The sequence below is a fragment of the Salvelinus alpinus genome, chromosome 22 (genome assembly GCF_045679555.1).
Source record: "Salvelinus alpinus chromosome 22, SLU_Salpinus.1, whole genome shotgun sequence".
NCBI lineage: Eukaryota > Metazoa > Chordata > Actinopteri > Salmoniformes > Salmonidae > Salvelinus > Salvelinus alpinus.
Window position 1 is genome coordinate 9,068,270 of NC_092107.1, and position 18,195 is coordinate 9,086,464.

General features: G+C 46.2%; 1 protein-coding gene across 1 annotated transcript; it reads right to left on the reverse strand.

Moving 5' to 3' along the window:
• Positions 1–30: 30 nt before the first annotated feature.
• On the reverse strand, positions 31–17,840 carry LOC139548950 (POU class 2 homeobox associating-factor 2-like). The gene is made up of 5 exons (XM_071358937.1): positions 17,707–17,840; positions 15,288–15,388; positions 8,891–8,930; positions 1,553–1,848; positions 31–998 (listed from the first exon to the last, which is right to left on the reverse strand). The coding sequence occupies exons 1-5, from the start codon at positions 17,714–17,716 to the stop codon at positions 600–602; spliced, it is 846 nt and encodes a 281-aa protein (XP_071215038.1). The 5' UTR covers positions 17,717–17,840; the 3' UTR covers positions 31–599.
• Between the last annotated feature and the right edge of the window lie 355 nt (positions 17,841–18,195).

Below are 18,195 nucleotides of genomic sequence, written 5' to 3' on the forward strand. Positions count from 1 at the left end.
CACAGAGTAAAGGCTCACATGAAGCAGATACAGTTGGATAAACTCTGATTTGGTTATTAAAGCTGACAACAAGATGCGATAAAGTAAAGAAGAAGGTTAAAGTAAAACGACCTTTAGCAAAAAATAAATGCTCATTGCAATTGTCGCAATGGCAGTATATCAATTAAAATTATGTTTTCCTAATATAATGACTATATAAAAGCACATCTATTTCAAACATTTGAACACAGGCACAGTTATTCTAGGTCTAACCACTGAATCCTAACTGGTCCTTTACATTGTCACGTGCCCATGCAAAGGGTTCCCACTGGGCACAGAGGTCAATTCAATGTCTATTTTACGTTGGTTCGACATAATTTCATTGAAATGACGTGTAAACAACATTGATTCAACCATTGTGTGCCCAGAGAGTTAGTTCTTACATACCATAATGTCACCAGGGGACTTAGGAGGGTCAAATAAGAAAACGTTCCACTTTGTACTTCTATAAAAATATTAGCAAAGTCTACAAAGTCAAATATTTGGACGACAAGGAGCTGAGTCACTTGCATCTGCATTGTTTTGGTTTTCTGTGAAGGACAGGATGTTTCCAAATGGATTTAATAAGACCTCCGAATCTCATATGGCGACCAAGAGCTTCCACCATCTTCTTTCACCCACGAGTGCGTGTCACTATGTGTGGCGAGGGTACTGTCAGAGTCCTCATTAGCTAGAGGGGCCATCTTGGAGGCTAGGTCGTTGGAGACAGTCATATAGGAAGGGCATGTGAAAGTGGAGGCAGCAGGGTAAGAGGTGTGGTAGTGTACTTCTTCCAGAGGGTGAAGGGCATAGGGCTGTGCCGAGGCCATGGAGGAGCTACGGGTGGAGCAGCGGTACTGTGACGGGCTCCCGGGAGGGTCGGGGCTGGGCAGGGAGACTGGAACAGAGGTCAGGCTGTCTGCACACAAGCCCTCTCCCTGGGTCACTGGGTCTGCCACTGACTGCTCCCACGAATCTCTCTGTAGGAGCAACAGCCAGAGAAAAGAATAGAGATGATGGAGAAATTACTCTTGTTTGTTGGTTTTGCCGATTGCAGAATGCCCTAAGATGTATGTGTAACAGATGGTTTGGAACCATGCTCATGTGATGATTAACCTTGCTGGAGACCTGAAGACATGTTGGCTCACTGAGCTAATGTCTAGACTTTATCTCAGTGGGCTAACAAAGCCTTGTAGCGCACAGATCTGGGTTTGAACCCAAATCAGTAACATCGGGACACACTTCTCACCTGTGGAATTAGATACATTTTTTCCATCATGCTTGTGTGAAATGTGTGCTCATTTGGATGTACCCTACCCGTTCCAGCCCCCATCCCTATTTACATGCTTTGCGCCATCTCACATCACATAAAAAACAATAACACATAGGGTGTGTTTCCTGGATTTAGCCTAGCCTTGAACAATTCTTAGTCCAGGATTAGACTTTAAACCATGTTTGAGAAACTGGCCCATAATGTAAAGCCATATCTCAACAGTCCCATTCCATCACTAGTACTGACCACAGAGTGACTTACCAGGAGAAAGTGGGGGGACTCTCCAGAGAAAGGTGGTAGCAGAGTGGACAGGGCTGAGCTGGGGAAGATGGAGCTCCCTCCGGTGGTGAAGGCTGCACTACGGTAGTCTCCGAACGTTTCCGGGTAGTAGCTGTCTATGACGGACGGGTAGCCAGACATGGCCGATGGGTCACAACCTAGAGGCTTGCCACCCAGGGATGAGGAGTAGACCTCGCCCGAGAACTGCTTGGGAGAGAAGTCCGAGTCGGAGATGAAAGGTCGCCTCATGCCGTAGTAGCTAGGGATCATGTGAGACCCTGTTGTAAAGAGAACCAGGGAGAAAACATTAGTAACAAGTGGTCCTGTGTGGCTCGGTTGGTAGAGCATGGTGCTTGCAACGTCAGGATTGTGGGGTACGATTCCGGCTGGGGCCACCCAAAATGTATGCACATGTAACCGATGTGAAATGGCTAACTAGTTAGCGGTGGTGCGCACTAATAGAGTTTCAATCGGTGACGTCACTCGCTTTGAGACCTTGAAGTAGTGGTTCCCCTTGCTCTGCAAGGGCTGCGGCTTTTGTGGAGCGATGGGTAACGATGCTTCGTGGGTGACTGTTGTTGATGTGTGCAGAGGGTCCCTGGTTCGCGCCCGGGTCGGGGCGAGGGGACGGACTAAAGTTAAACTGTTACACACACACTACTGTAAGTCACTTTGGATAAAAGTGTCTGCTAAATGGCAACACTTTACTTGTAGGGAAGGGGGATACTTAGTCATTTGCACAACTGAATGGATTCAATGGAAATGTATTTTCCACATTTAACCCAACCCCTCTGAATCAGAGAGGTGCTGGGGGCTGCCTTAATCGATGTCATCGGCCCCAGGGGTGGAGTTTAACTCTTTTGCTCAAGGACAGAAGGCAGATTTTTTCACCTTGCCGGCTCAGGGACTCAAACAAGCAAGCTTTCGGTTACTGACCGAATGCTCTAACTGCTAAGCTACCTGCCGCCCCATCTAGGTGACCTGCCACCCCATCTAGACGACCTGTCGCCCCATCTAGGCGACCTTCCGCCCCATCTAGGCGACCTTCCGCCCCATCTAGACGACCTGCCGCCCCATCTAGACGACCTGTCGCCCCATCTAGACGACCTGTCGCCCCATCTAGGCGACCTTCCGCCCCATCTAGGCGACCTGTCGTCCCATCTAGGCGACCTGCCGCCCCATCTAGGTGACCTGCCACCCCATCTAGGCGACCTTCCCCCACATCTAGGCGACCTGCCTCCCCATCAAGGCGACCTGTCGTCCCATTTAGGCGACCTGCCTCCCCATCTAGACGACCTGCCGCCCCATTTAAGCTACCTGCCTCCCCATTTAGGCGACCTGCCCTCCCCATCTAGACGACCTGCCGCCCCATTTAGGTGACCTGCCGCCCTATCTATGCGACCTGTCGTCCCTTCTAGGCGACCTGTCGTCCCATCTAGGTGACCTGCCGCCCCATCAAGGCGACCTGTCGTCCCATCTAGACGACCTGTCGCCCCATCAAGGCGACCTGCCGTCCCATCTAGACGACCTGCCGCCCCATTTAGGCGACCTGCCGCCCCATTTAGGCGACCTGTCGTCCCATCTAGACGACCTGCCGCCCCATTTAGGCGACCTGCCGTCCCATCTAGACGACCTGCCGCCCCATTTAGGCGACCTGTCGTCCCATCTAGACGACCTGCCGCCCCATCTAGACGACCTGCCGCCCCATCTAGGCGACCTGCCTCCCCATCAAGGCGACCTGCCGCCCCATTTAAGCTACCTGCCTCCCCATTTAGGCAACCTGCCCTCCCCATCTAGACGACCTGCCGCCCCATTTAGGTGACCTGCCGCCCTATCTATGCGACCTGTCGTCCCTTCTAGGCGACCTGTCGTCCCATCTAGGTGACCTGCCACCCCATCAAGGCGACCTGTCGTCCCATCTAGACGACCTGTCGCCCCATCTAGGCGACCTGCCGTCCCATCTAGACGACCTGCCGCCCCATTTAGGCGACCTGCCGCCCCATTTAGGCGACCTGTCGTCCCATCTAGACAACCTGCCGCCCCATTTAGGCGACCTGCCGTCCCATCTAGACGACCTGCCGCCCCATTTAGGCGACCTGTCGTCCCATCTAGACGACCTGCCGCCCCATCTAGACGACCTGCCGCCCCATCTAGGCGACCTTCCGCCCCATCTAGGCGACCTGTCGTCCCATTTATGTGACCTGCCGCCCCATTTAGGCGACCTGTCGCCCCATCTAGACGACCTGCCGTCCCATCTAGACGACCTGCCGCCCTATTTAGGCGTCCTGCCGCCCCATTTAGGCGACCTGCCGTCCCATTTAGGCGACCTGCCGCCCCATTTAGGTGACCTTCCGCCCCATTTAGGCGACCTGTCGCCCCATCTAGACGACCTGCCGCCCCATCTAGGCGACCTGTCGTCCCATTTAGGTGACCTGCCGCCCCATTTAGGCGACCTGCCGCCCCATTTAGGCAATCTGCCACCCCATGTAGGCGACCTGCCGCCCCATTTAGGCGACTTGCCTCCTCATCTAGACGACCTGTCGCCCCATCTAGGCGACCTTCCGCCCCATCTAGGCGACCTGTCGTCCCATTTAGGTGACCTGCCGCCCCATTTAGGCGACCTGCCGCCCCATTTAGGCAATCTGCCACCCCATGTAGGCGACCTGCCGCCCCATTTAGGCGACTTGCCTCCTCATCTAGACGACCTGCCGCCCCATCTAGACGACCTGTCGCCCCATCTAGACGACCTGTCGCCCCATCTAGACGACCTGTCGCCCCATCTAGACGACCTGTCGCCCCATTTAGACGACCTGTCGCCCCATCTAGGCGACCTTCCGCCCCATCTAGGCGACCTGCCGCCCCATTTAGGCGACTTGCCTCCTCATCTAGACGACCTGCCGCCCCATCTAGACGACCTGTCGCCCCATCTAGACGACCTGTCGCCCCATCTAGACGACCTGTCGCCCCATCTAGACTTATGCGTCCCTCCAGTCCCTCGACTTCCTGGCACTGACGGAAACATGGCTCACCACAGATAACACTGCTACTCCTACTGCTCTCTCTTCGTCTGCCCACGTGTTCTCGCACACCCCGAGACCTTCTGGTCAGCGGGGTGGTGGCACCGGGATCCTCATCTCTCCCAAGTGGTCATTCTCTCTTTCTCCCCTTACCCATCTGTCTATCGCCTCCTTTGAATTCCATGCTGTCACAGTTACCAGCCCTTTCAAGCTTAACATCCTTATCATTTATCGCCCTCCAGGTTCCCTTGGAGAGTTCATCAATGAGCTTGATGCCTTGATAAGCTCCTTTCCTGAGGACGGCTCACCTCTCACAGTTCTGGGTGACTTTAACCTCCCCATGTCTACCTTTGACTCATTCCTCTCTGCCTCCTTCTTTCCACTCCTCTCCTCTTTTGACCTCACCCTCTCACCTTCCCCCCCTACTCACAAGGCAGGCAATACGCTTGACCTCATCTTTACTAGATGCTGTTCTTCCACTAACCTCATTGCAACTCCCCTCCAAGTCTCCGACCACTACCTTGTATCCTTTTCCCTCTCGCTCTCATCCAACACTTCCCACACTGCCCCTACTCGGATGGTATCGCGCCGTCCCAACCTCCGCTCTCTCTCCCCCGCTACTCTCTCCTCTTCCATCCTATCATCTCTTCCCTCTGCCCAAACCTTCTCCAACCTATCTCCTGATTCTGCCTCCTCAACCCTCCTCTCCTCCCTTTCTGCATCCTTTGACTCTCTATGTCCCCTATCCTCCAGGCCGGCTCGGTCCTCCCCTCCCGCTCCGTGGCTCGACGACTCATTGCGAGCTCACAGAACAGGGCTCCGGGCAGCCGAGCGGAAATGGAGGAAAACTCGCCTCCCTGCGGACCTGGCATCCTTTCACTCCCTCCTCTCTACATTTTCCTCTTCTGTCTCTGCTGCTAAAGCCACTTTCTACCACTCTAAATTCCAAGCATCTGCCTCTAACCCTAGGAAGCTCTTTGCCACCTTCTCCTCCCTCCTGAATCCTCCTCCCCCTCCCCCCCCCTCCTCCCTCTCTGCAGACGACTTCGTCAACCATTTTGAAAAGAAGGTCGACGACATCCGATCCTCGTTTGCTAAGTCAAACGACACCGCTGGTTCTGCTCACACTGCCCAACCCTGTGCTTTGACCTCTTTCTCCCCTCTCTCTCCAGATGAAATCTCGCGTCTTGTGACGGCCGGCCGCCCAACAACCTGCCCGCTTGACCCTATCCCCTCCTCTCTTCTCCAGACCATTTCCGGAGACCTTCTACCTTACCTCACCTCGCTCATCAACTCATCCTTGACCGCTGGCTACGTCCCTTCCGTCTTCAAGAGAGCGAGAGTTGCACCCCTTCTGAAAAAACCTACACTCGATCCCTCCGATGTCAACAACTACAGACCAGTATCCCTTCTTTCTTTTCTCTCCAAAACTCTTGAACGTGCCGTCCTTGGCCAGCTCTCCTGCTATCTCTCTCAGAATGACCTTCTTGATCCAAATCAGTCAGGTTTCAAGACTAGTCACTCAACTGAGACTGCTCTTCTCTGTATCACGGAGGCGCTCCGCACTGCTAAAGCTAACTCTCTCTCCTCTGCTCTCATCCTTCTAGACCTATCGGCTGCCTTCGATACTGTGAACCATCAGATCCTCCTCTCCACCCTCTCCGAGTTGGGCATCTCCGGCGCGGCCCACGCTTGGATTGCGTCCTACCTGACAGGTCGCTCCTACCAGGTGGCGTGGCGAGAATCTGTCTCCTCACCACGCGCTCTCACCACTGGTGTCCCCCAGGGCTCTGTTCTAGGCCCTCTCCTATTCTCGCTATACACCAAGTCACTTGGCTCTGTCATAACCTCACATGGTCTCTCCTATCATTGCTATGCAGACGACACACAATTAATCTTCTCCTTTCCCCCTTCTGATGACCAGGTGGCGAATCGCATCTCTGCATGTCTGGCAGACATATCAGTGTGGATGACGGATCACCACCTCAAGCTGAACCTCGGCAAGACGGAGCTGCTCTTCCTCCCGGGGAAGGACTGTCCGTTCCATGATCTCGCCATCACGGTTGACAACTCCATTGTGTCCTCCTCCCAGAGCGCTAAGAACCTTGGCGTGATCCTGGACAACACCCTGTCGTTCTCCACCAACATCAAGGCGGTGGCCCGTTCCTGTAGGTTCATGCTCTACAACATCCGCAGAGTACGACCCTGCCTCACACAGGAAGCGGCGCAGGTCCTAATCCAGGCACTTGTCATCTCCCGTCTGGATTACTGCAACTCGCTGTTGGCTGGGCTCCCTGCCTGTGCCATTAAACCCCTACAACTCATCCAGAACGCCGCAGCCCGTCTGGTGTTCAACCTTCCCAAGTTCTCTCACGTCACCCCGCTCCTCCGCTCTCTCCACTGGCTTCCAGTTGAAGCTCGCATCCGCTACAAGACCATGGTGCTTGCCTACGGAGCTGTGAGGGGAACGGCACCTCAGTACCTTCAGGCTCTGATCAGGCCCTACACCCAAACAAGGGCACTGCGTTCATCCACCTCTGGCCTGCTCGCCTCCCTACCACTGAGGAAGTACAGTTCCCGCTCAGCCCAGTCAAAACTGTTCGCTGCTCTGGCACCCCAATGGTGGAACAAACTCCCTCACGACGCCAGGACAGCGGAGTCAATCACCACCTTCCGGAGACACCTGAAACCCCACCTCTTCAAGGAATACCTAGGATAAAGCAATCCTTCTGCCCCCCCCCCCCCCCTTAAAAGATCTAGATGCACTATTGTAAAGTGGCTGTTCCACTGGATGTCATAAGGTGAATGCACCAATTTGTAAGTCGCTCTGGATAAGAGCGTCTGCTAAATGACTTAAATGTAAATGTAAAATCTAGACGACCTGTCGCCCCATTTAGACGACCTGTCGCCCCATCTAGGCGACCTTCCGCCCCATCTAGGTGACCTGCCACCCCATCTAGGCGACCTTCCGCCCCATTTAGGCGACTTGCCTCCTCATCTAGACGACCTGCCGCCCCATCTAGACGACCTGTCGCCCCATCTAGACGACCTGTCGCCCCATCTAGACGACCTGTCGCCCCATCTAGACGACCTGTCGCCCCATTTAGACGACCTGTCGCCCCATTTAGACGACCTGTCGCCCCATCTAGGCGACCTTCCACCCCATCTAGGCGACCTGTCGTCCCATTTAGGTGACCTGCCGCCCCATTTAGGCGACCTGCCGCCCCATTTAGGCAATCTGCCACCCCATGTAGGCGACCTGCCGCCCCATTTAGGCGACTTGCCTCCTCATCTAGACGACCTGCCGCCCCATCTAGACGACCTGTCGCCCCATCTAGACGACCTGTCGCCCCATCTAGACGACCTGTCGCCCCATTTAGACAACCTGCTTCCCCATCTAGGCGACCTGCCGCCCCATTTAGGCAATCTGCCACCCCATGTAGGCGACCTGCCGCCCCATTTAGGCGACTTGCCTCCTCATCTAGACGACCTGCCGCCCCATCTAGACGACCTGTCGCCCCATCTAGACGACCTGTCGCCCCATCTAGACGACCTGTCGCCCCATCTAGACGACCTGTCGCCCCATTTAGACAACCTGCTTCCCCATCTAGGCGACCTGCCGCCCAGGTACAATACATTAGGATGATTTTAATGCATTGTAAGATTTGTGCGAAAGGTGCAGCGGTCTAAGGCACTGCATCTCAGTGCTAGAGGCGTCACTACAGACCCTGGTTCGATTCCAGGCTGTATCACAACCGGCCGTGATTGGGAGTCCCTTAGGGCGGTGCAGAATTGGCCCAGCATCGTCCGGGTTAGGGTTTGGCCGGGGTAGGCCGTCATTGTAAATAAGAATTTGTTCTAAACTGACTTGCCTAGTTAAATAAAGGTTAAATAAAATAAAATATATAGATGACACACTTATAATGTAATATTATAATCTCATAAAATCCTGACTAAATAACAAACATTTTGAGTCAGTAAAAAGAGACATAACATATTGTAAACCTTATGAAGGCTCATAAAAAGCCTGCAGGAAAACGTTTCTACTGGGCAGTAGCTATCAGAACAAAGCATACAATATAATTGGAATACACATTCATAGCTCTGGTGGTTACTGTTAACAACGAAACAAGCCTTCACAAGCCTTCAACAGTAAATGGGTTTTATTCTACTTTTTCAGAACTTTGCATGTAAATGTGACATTTAAAAGCTGTCTATAATACTGTACCTCCCTTACCTCAAACACTATTAGGAGAGTTGATAGGTCAAATAATTACATCATTTACGCAGAGATTTTTCTCACCTGGCATTTGAACAAATGATGATTGGCTGGATGTTCCTCCCTACAAATGAAAGAACAGACAAACATAAACCCCTGGATCCATGGCATTATGAGAACAGGTCTGATTGTGGTAACACATATCATGCCACCACACACGCGCTGAGGAAGGCACAAGCCGAAGCGTATGTCAGTGTGTGGTCTATTAAGACATGTTGGTATGATATAAAGAAAATGAAAACAAAGCTTCAAGAATTGCAACTTACAGTGCATTCGGAAAGAATTCAGACCCCTCGAATTTTTCAAGATTTTGTTACATTACAGCCTTATTCTAAAATTGATTAAATTGTGGGGGGTTTTCTCACACAATACTCCATTATGACAAAGCTAAAACAGGTTTTTAAAAATGTTTGCAAATGTATTAAAAATAAAAAACAGAAATATAGCATTCAGACCCTTTGCTCAGTACTTTGTTGAAGCATCTTTGGCGGCGATTCCAGCCTCAAGTCTTCTTGGGTATTATGCTACAAGCTTGGCATACCTGTATTTGGAGAGTTTCTCCCATTTCTTCTCTGCAGATCTTCTCAAGCTCTGTAAGGTTAGATGGGAAGTGTTGCTGCACAGCTATTTTCAGGTCTCTCCAGGGATGTTCGATCGGGTTCAAGTCTGGGCTCTGGCTGGGCCAATCAAGGATATTCAGAGGCTTCTCCCAAAGCCACTTCTGTGTTGTCTTGGCTGTGTGCTTAGGGTCGTTGTTCTATTGGAAGGTGAATATTCACCCCAGTCTGATGTCCTGAGTGCTCTGAAGCAGGTTTTCATGAAGGATCTCTCTGTACTTTGCTCTGTTCATCTTTCCTTCGATCCTGACTAGTCTCCCAGTCCCTGCCGCTGAAAAACATCCCCACAAGGGCCTCCCGAGTGGCGCAGCGGTCTAAGGAACTTCATCTCAGTGCTCGAGGCGTCACGACAGACCCAGGTTTGATCCCGGGCTGTATCACAACCGGTTGTGATCGAGAGTCCCATAGTGCGGTGAACAATTGGCCCAGTGTCATCCGGCTTAGGGGAGGGTTTGGCCGGGGGGGCTTTACTTGTCTCATCGTGCTCTAGCGACTCCTTGTTGAACAGTGTTTCCTCTGACACATTGGTGCGGCTGGTTAGCGGGTGGGTGTTAAGAAGTGCGGTTAGGTGGTCATGTTTTGGAGGATGCATGACTCGACCTTCGCCTCCCGAACCTATTGGGGAGTTGCAGCGATGAGACAAGATCGAAATTGGGGAGAAAAGGGGGTAAAAAAACATCCCCACACCATGATGCTGCCACCACCATGCTTCACCGTAGGGATGGTGCCAGGTTTCCTCCAGACGTGACTCTTGGCATTCAGGCCAAAGAGATCAATCAGGGTTTCATCAGACCAGAGAATCTTGTTTCTCATGGTCTGAGAGTGCCATTTGGCAAACTCCAAGCGGGCTGTCATGTGCCTTTTACTGAGGAGTGGCTTCCGTCTGGCCACTCTACCATAAAGGCCTGATTGGTGGAGTGCTGCAGAGATGTTAATCCTTCTGGAAGGTTCTCCCATCTCCAAAGAGGACCTCTGAAGCTTTGTCAGAGTGATCATTGGGTTCTTGGTCACCTCCCTGACCAAGGCCCTTCTCCAGCTGATTGCTCAATTTGGCGGGTGGCCAGCTCTAGGAAGAGTATTGGTTCCAAACTTCTTCCATTTAAGAATGATGGAGGCCACTGTATTCAATTTCGAGTCTCATAGCAAAGGGTCTGAATACTTAAAAAAGGTATTTCAGCTTTTTATTTTTTAATAAATTTGCAAAACTTACAAAAATAACTGTTTTCACTTAGTCATTATGGGGTATTGTGTGTAGATTTATGAGGAAAAACATTAATACATTTTAGAATAAGGCTGTAATGTAACAAAATGTGGGAAAAGCCAAGATGTCTGAATACTTAGCGAATGCACTCTATATCCAAGTGATGGTAACACTTTATTTGGATAGTCCATCTGTAGATGCTCTACAGACTATCGACACTCTTAGAAAAAGTAGAATCATATAGGTTTCTTCGGTTTGTCCCCATAGGAGAAATCCATAGATGCATTTAATTCAATTGACTGATTTCATTATATTAACTGTAACTCAGTAAAGTATTTTAAATTGTTGCATGTTGCGTTTATATCTGGTGCACCTGTGTATTGATCATGCTGTTTAATCAGCTTGTTGATATGCCACACCTGTCAGGTGGATGGATCATAATTTTTTTTGTATTGTAAAAATGACACAATCACACTTACACCACTTTACAGAATTAATTCAATTCCTGAATCAACACTATAAAAGTTACACTGAAAAATCAACACTAGGTAACACTGGCCAAGTGGCCAATTTGCTGTGTACCATACAATACACTGCTGGTTCACTCAGACTCCATACTATTCTCCTACTCACTGCTCAATAAAATAACAGAAAATACTTGTTTGAAAACTGTTTATCTTGGCAAAGATATCAACTATGTCAGTTGTGTATATGTAAAATGATCAAGGGAATACCAGATACATTTACAAATATTCCCATATACTGTAAGTACAATTTAAAACATTCTCACATCTATCTTTTTAAACTGATCAGATTACTCAAACTCCTGATGTTAAAGTTTAAACATTGAGGTAAACACTGATTCTCAGGCACTATTCAAAAGAATAATACAAAAAATACAATAAAAAAATCTTATTCAGATTCAGAAGGGTTCTACATAGAACCCTTCTTCCCTTCCAAAGAACCCTTCTTCCCTTCCAAAGAACCCTTCTTCCCTTCCAAAGAACCCTTCTTCCCTTCCAAAGAACCCTTCTTCCCTTCCAAAGAATCCTTCTTTCCTTCCAAAGAATCATCAAAGAACCCTTTCTTTAAAAAACGGTTCTTAGCATGAAAAAAGTTCTGGGTAGAACCCGTTGCCTTATAAAGAACCCTCGTCTTCCAAAAAGGGTTCTTCAGATGAAAATTGTTCTTGGTTTACCCAATCTCTCTGCAAATAATCCTTTTGGAACCCTAAGAGTGTACAGTAACATTTCAACTACCTATCTCCTAACCCTAGCCCTTATTCTAAACCTAACCCTAACTGTAACCTTAGCAAGCAGTTGCTTATCAACAGATAGTCAGTTGCTTATCAACAGATAGTCAGTTGCTTATCAGTAGATAGTTTGTTGATAGTATGATAATCTGTAGAGCAGCAACAGATGGACTAGCCCCAAAAAGTGTGACCCAAATGAATGCAGGCCTTTTTCATGTTTGATGTGAACACATAACATGGACAGTAACAAAGTGTACAGTGACATTCTGTGAAAAAAAGTCATGAACATTATCATCATAGACTGGGGAAAAAAACATAATTAACTTTTATAGCAGTGTCACGTTTATGATAGCATTACGAAGAGCTTATAATGCAGAAGTCAGAATGATTTATGGGGTTTAATACACTTCTGAATGGCTTTATTATCCTCTTGGGTGCCGTGGAGTCTGAAGTAAAGGTATACTGTAGAAAGGACGAGTCTTTATGGTGTCTACGGTTATTGAAGACAGATTTTGCATGACATTTATAGCAAGCTTGTTAGAATGTATAGTATAAATGTTTGTAGGGTTAGAAAAGGGATATATGCTTACAGGGATTTGTTTTAAAGAGACACACACACACAGCGAGGGTTAGAAAGGAGGACAAGCTCTCTTTTGTTTGCATATTGCAAACATGAAAGAGTTGATTTTAAGGCTGTGTTGGCTGGAAGGCAAGCAAATTTTGAGGGTTGGATTTGAATACAATTTGCCCATGCCAAGACTTCCCCATGTGGACCAGGTCAATGCCTCAGTGCTTCTCTGAAGGCTGCGTATGGAAATCATGTTGTTAAAGCCTCATGTTCTCCCAGTTCACAGCAAAGCACCTGATGGAGAGACACAATAAACCTGCATGGGGAGGCTAACAATTACCCAGGGCCGTTTCTAACATTTTGGGGGCCCTAAGCAAGATTTTGTTGGGGGGCACGAAATAAGAGGAAAACTGCTGATGCACTACCAAAAAAATTCATAATAATTGAGGTTTCGCTAATGCTTTGAAAAGGTACTGCAGCTACCAACCAACATCCCCAGACACAGGTCATAATAAAGAGATGATCTGTGAAGCATGTTGGGCTGCAATGTGTTGTATGACAGTTACATTTTTATATGCTGCCGTATTTGGTGAAAAGGCTGTCCTTAAGGGAAACCAGTTACCAGTCAAAATGTTGTCCTTATAAGAACAAGAATTTGGGGGCAAACTAGTGTGCAGATATTTTAGTTCTACATGACTATTTACTCTGATTAATTATTTTAAGTGTGCATACCCGAGTGTTTACAATTGAAAAGTACTCTTTCCTCCACAATAACACAACAGTGAAGGTACACTGGTTGGCCGGCTAGCCCTAATAATGCCCAAACCTCAGTCAGTTTTGCATATAGCATAGTAAGTGAGTAAAGAAGAGCTGGCTAATACCATTTCTCTCTCAGCATTCCTTGAGGTCTAGGTCTAGGATACAACACATATCTTACTTGTGCCACGATATTAGAGTCATGCACAAATTAATAGAGCAGTGTATCTATGGTGATATCTCTTTAATATTCTTCTTTATGATACTTGAAGATCATTATTACTTGAGATTGTGTAAGATGGTCTTTGTCCTGTCATTGAGGCAGCATGCCTGTTGTCAAAGACATTTCCCTTTGATTTCTATGGGTTCATGTTGTGACTTGAATTGAATCACTTTGTGGCTAAAGTTTGCCAATGTCTATCAATGGCCTTTCTCTCTAGGATAAAAGACTGCAAACTAGAATGAGAGAGAGAGCATAAGAGAAAGTCTAGGCAACCTTTAGATAGTGGCCCTGTTATCTGAATGTGTCTTTAGTCCGTATTGTTCACCCATGAACCTGGGTACACACCTCTCATGTGTACAAAAGAAGACCGAGAATCTACTAGATTAAAACATTAACACACAGTATCATTGGATATGTAGTATAATTTTGTCTTTAATCACACAAATCCAATCTAATTTTGCGTTAAGTCAAAACTGTTGATGGCATAGTAACACTGGGGTCTTACCAATCCATCCACAAGATGTTATCTGTAACTCTGAGTTAATAGTATTAACTTAATACTGTGAATAAAGAATGACAGAACTCAAGTCTATTACATTTTCGCTTTCAAGCAGAGTTTTCGGTGGTGGCATTGGCAACATCGATCTAGTTTTGTTTAGGAAAACAGTGACTCATCATTATTAAGCAATAAGAGCAGTACTTCCTGGTGTTGTGATCTTTGCTGCAGTTTGCTTTGGACACATTGCCCCCTGAGAAATCCTTTCCAACCTGGCTTTGGCAAACCTGTGACATTTTTGCAAGAGCAATACATAACATTTTACTATGAATTTATTATTCAAATGTTTTTGGAGGATAAATGACATATCACATTTAACGCAATCTTCCTTTTATAACTAGATTCAACACCACATTTAGTATTGTTCTGCCACAAAGGTTGTTTCTTGATATTCAAAACAAACTGTAATCTGTGGAGATTTAATATGAATTTAAGTGGGGGGGTTTTCTACAAAAATGATTGATGTTTCTGAAGAGCCATACAGTCCAGACATGGAAGGATGGTCACAGAGTGTGAAAGCATGTCTTATGGCTTACGATGTTGAAACTCATGGCATCTACCTCACAGTTTGTCTATCCCTTATCAGGATCTGTCCATGAAGAGTGTAGTTACTGTCTAGTGAGTGCCAGTGGTAAAGGTAACAGAAAACAAATGGAGTCCTGTAAAGGGCATTGACAGGTAGCTTGGGAGATGAAAAACTTTTCCTGTTTGCTCAGGCAGATGTCTCATAGGCCGATTTCGCTGTGTCTGAGGCAACAATGGCTAGCTTGTCTGCGGCCTGCATGGAGAACAATATCGGTCGGCAGGTGTGCGAGAATCTGACTTTGCATAGACCAACCTGGCAGACCGAAAAGGGTTTGTGTTAGCTATCCTCCTCACGACTGCTAGAGTTCATGACCATTAGCCATTGCGTATTATTGTTGTCCTGCTCATTGTGGGGTTTTCATGGGTCTGCTTGGCTTTGTTTTTCTCTCGTAAACCCAATGTTCTGGTATTTACCCATAGGCTTAGCTTTCACTCATGGCTGAGAAGTGGAGAAATAAAGATACACTGCCGAGGGACTTATGGGTAGGCATTATGGTCATGATTCGTTAGTATACAAAATAAGCCCAAATGTAAATAAGGCTGAAGATTGAAGGACAACACCCTATTGTCTCGCCAACAGACATCAACTGTCTGGTTATATGTCAGTGAAAGAAAGAAGACAATACAAAAGTGAATCACGCTTGATGTACTTGGAGTACTCACACTGTATCTTGGTCCATTTGTTTGACTTTGTCGTTTCTCTGCCAGTAGATCTTTCACTGTGTGCTTGACCCTCACCCCTTGATAGACCCTTTTAGAATACTCTGGAGAAAAAGAGAGAGAAATATTTCACACACACACACACACACACACACACACACACACACACACACACACACACACACACACACACACACACACACACACACACACACACACACACACACACACACACACACACACACACACACACACACACACACACACACACACACACACACACACGTGCGCAGAGATATAATTGACTCATTATTTGAGTGTGAAGTAATACAAGTTAATCCATTATTGTACACTCATTATTCTGTGGAGGTTATTGAAAACAACCTCCATACAGTACACTCCTAACACAAGGATAGCCTACAATTGTAGTTATATTGGTACAAAGGTTTAACATTTTGCCTCAAGTACATTGCTAGAACAAATTCTATGAACCACCTTGAAGTATATGAAAAACAGGCTAGAAAAACTATTATTTTCAGGAGGCCTGAATTAAACATAGGAAAGGGGAAGGGGGATACCTAGTAAGTTGTACAACTGAATGCCTTCAACTGAAATGTGTCTTCCGCATTTAACCCAACCCCTCTGAATCAGAGAGGTGCGGGGGGCTGCCATAATCGACATCCGGCGCCCGGGGAACAATGGGTTAACTGCCTTGCTCAGGGGCAGAACGACAGGTGTCAGCTCGGGGATTCAATCCAGCAACCTTTCGGTTACTGGCCCAACGCTCTAATATGCTATTCAACTACTTACTTACTTACTTTATTGTCCCCATGGGGAAATTTTGTTGCAGTGTCATGTACACATTTAAAGTGGCGTTAAATACAAAACAAGATTGACAATACAACTTTCAATAACAGTCACGCACCAATAAATAAAATAAAATTTTAAATTTAAAAAAGAAGAAAAGACTAACCTGCTGGCCTTACGGGGTCAATGGGAACATTTGCCCGAGCTATTTAAGAGGGATATCACACCTGGCACAAATTATTGTCTCGTTCTATTTTTCCTGCTGAGGGGTGCCCTATACCTGCGCCCAGAGGGGAGTAATTCAAAGTCCAGGTACATTCACTTATTGTGTTCTCTGTTTTGGATCACTTATATTGTAAGTATTTTTTAAATTAGCTTGAAGTAAGTATCTCCAAATTGTACTTACTCAAAGTAAAATATAAATATAACACAAGTACAATATATTGCTGGTTATGTATTTTTCAGATAACATACTGGTCCTGCTTAGTGCTAGTCCTCACTCATTCCTACAAACATGTATTCATTTGAATTTTCACAGTTTTATGCATAGCTGAATTGCCTTTTGGGATATGTGTAAAGGGCATGGAAATTGTCTTTGGCTTTGGTCAATGCAAATTGACTGTTAAAAAAAAGCTATTTAGTACAAACGTCATTGTCTAACAGTGATTACATTTTTATACACTGGATAGCCCCTCACACATTTTAAATAGTCTAAATAGCCCTAGTGATAGAAGTATCAAAAGTATCAATATTTATTTGTAAATACATCATAAATCTCAACAGCAAATATGTCTCCAGCCTGATTTGTAGGCAAATCCCCCCTGAAAATATTCCTAGTGAGCATACTATAGACTATATTTGCAATTTAACATGCAAAAGGAAATCACATGCAAAAAAAACAGTACAGTATGTAAAAGATCCCAGCTTTATGAATGGAGTCTTAAGATAAGTTTCTATTTTACTATAACCATCATATGGCCAAACAGTTTTGAAATTCAGAAATTGATGTTGGATCATAATGATATAATTTTCTAGGTGTTGCAGTTTGATATCTAACTGAATTATTTATGAATTGAAAAGAGTGTTTGGGTACCGGAAATCCAACACCAAAACAATATTTGCATACTATTCAGCATCATCATGTCCTTTATGCTTTGCACTAGTCACAGCTAAGCAATGCCATCTTTAGATATAAATAATAAACATTCATATTTATGTTCATATGTCACACTGTTACCATATTTCCCGATGCAGTACTCTACAGTACTATACTTTCAGTTTTGTTAGTATGAAAAATACAATCCAATACACCAATCCAATACCTTACAAAGCACAATGTTAGCTTTACAGTACATTTCATTCATTCACTTTTTTTATATTGAAGGATACTAGTCAATTCCAAAAACAACAATGGCATAAACCAGATTGTTATGCTAGTTGACAGCATAAACCAATAACAAATAAAAAAGATATATTTTTAATTATTTCATTATCACCCCCTTAAATAAGATGGCATAAAATGTCTATGGATGATGATAGTTTTGTCAAAGCAATATACTATGGAAGTATCTCATAAATGATTATGAATCAGTGTTATAGTTGCATTTAGCCTTACCGGTTTCCATGATGCTGCAGTTTCAGGTCTGGTACTACAAAGATTGAGAAGGCCAATCCTCTATTCCAGTGAAAGTGTAGCTGTACCAATGCTCAAAATCATACTAAAGACAAGCCTTTTCCACCTCTGGAAACGTTTACGGAATCCTTCGCACACTCCACTGATGGAGAATGTATGGAGTTTTTCAAATGACCTTTTTCCATGCAAATGATTGGTAGGACGTTTTTTGACTATTTGCATCTACAGTCTAGATTAGAGGAGAGCGTCTAAGAGACTCATCGGAAGGCATTCTATTTCGTTCCACTGAATCATGTTGTAATAGTTCTTTAGGTCTATTTGGGCTCCCACATTTTTACACACTATCAATGTACAGTAAAAGCTTGAAATGATATATCAAAGAAGTTTCAGTCACACTTCAAGTAAAGGAAACAGGTGTAACGATTTAGTTCCCTATTTTGTTATGAGCATGTTTGAGACCTTATGAAGTCT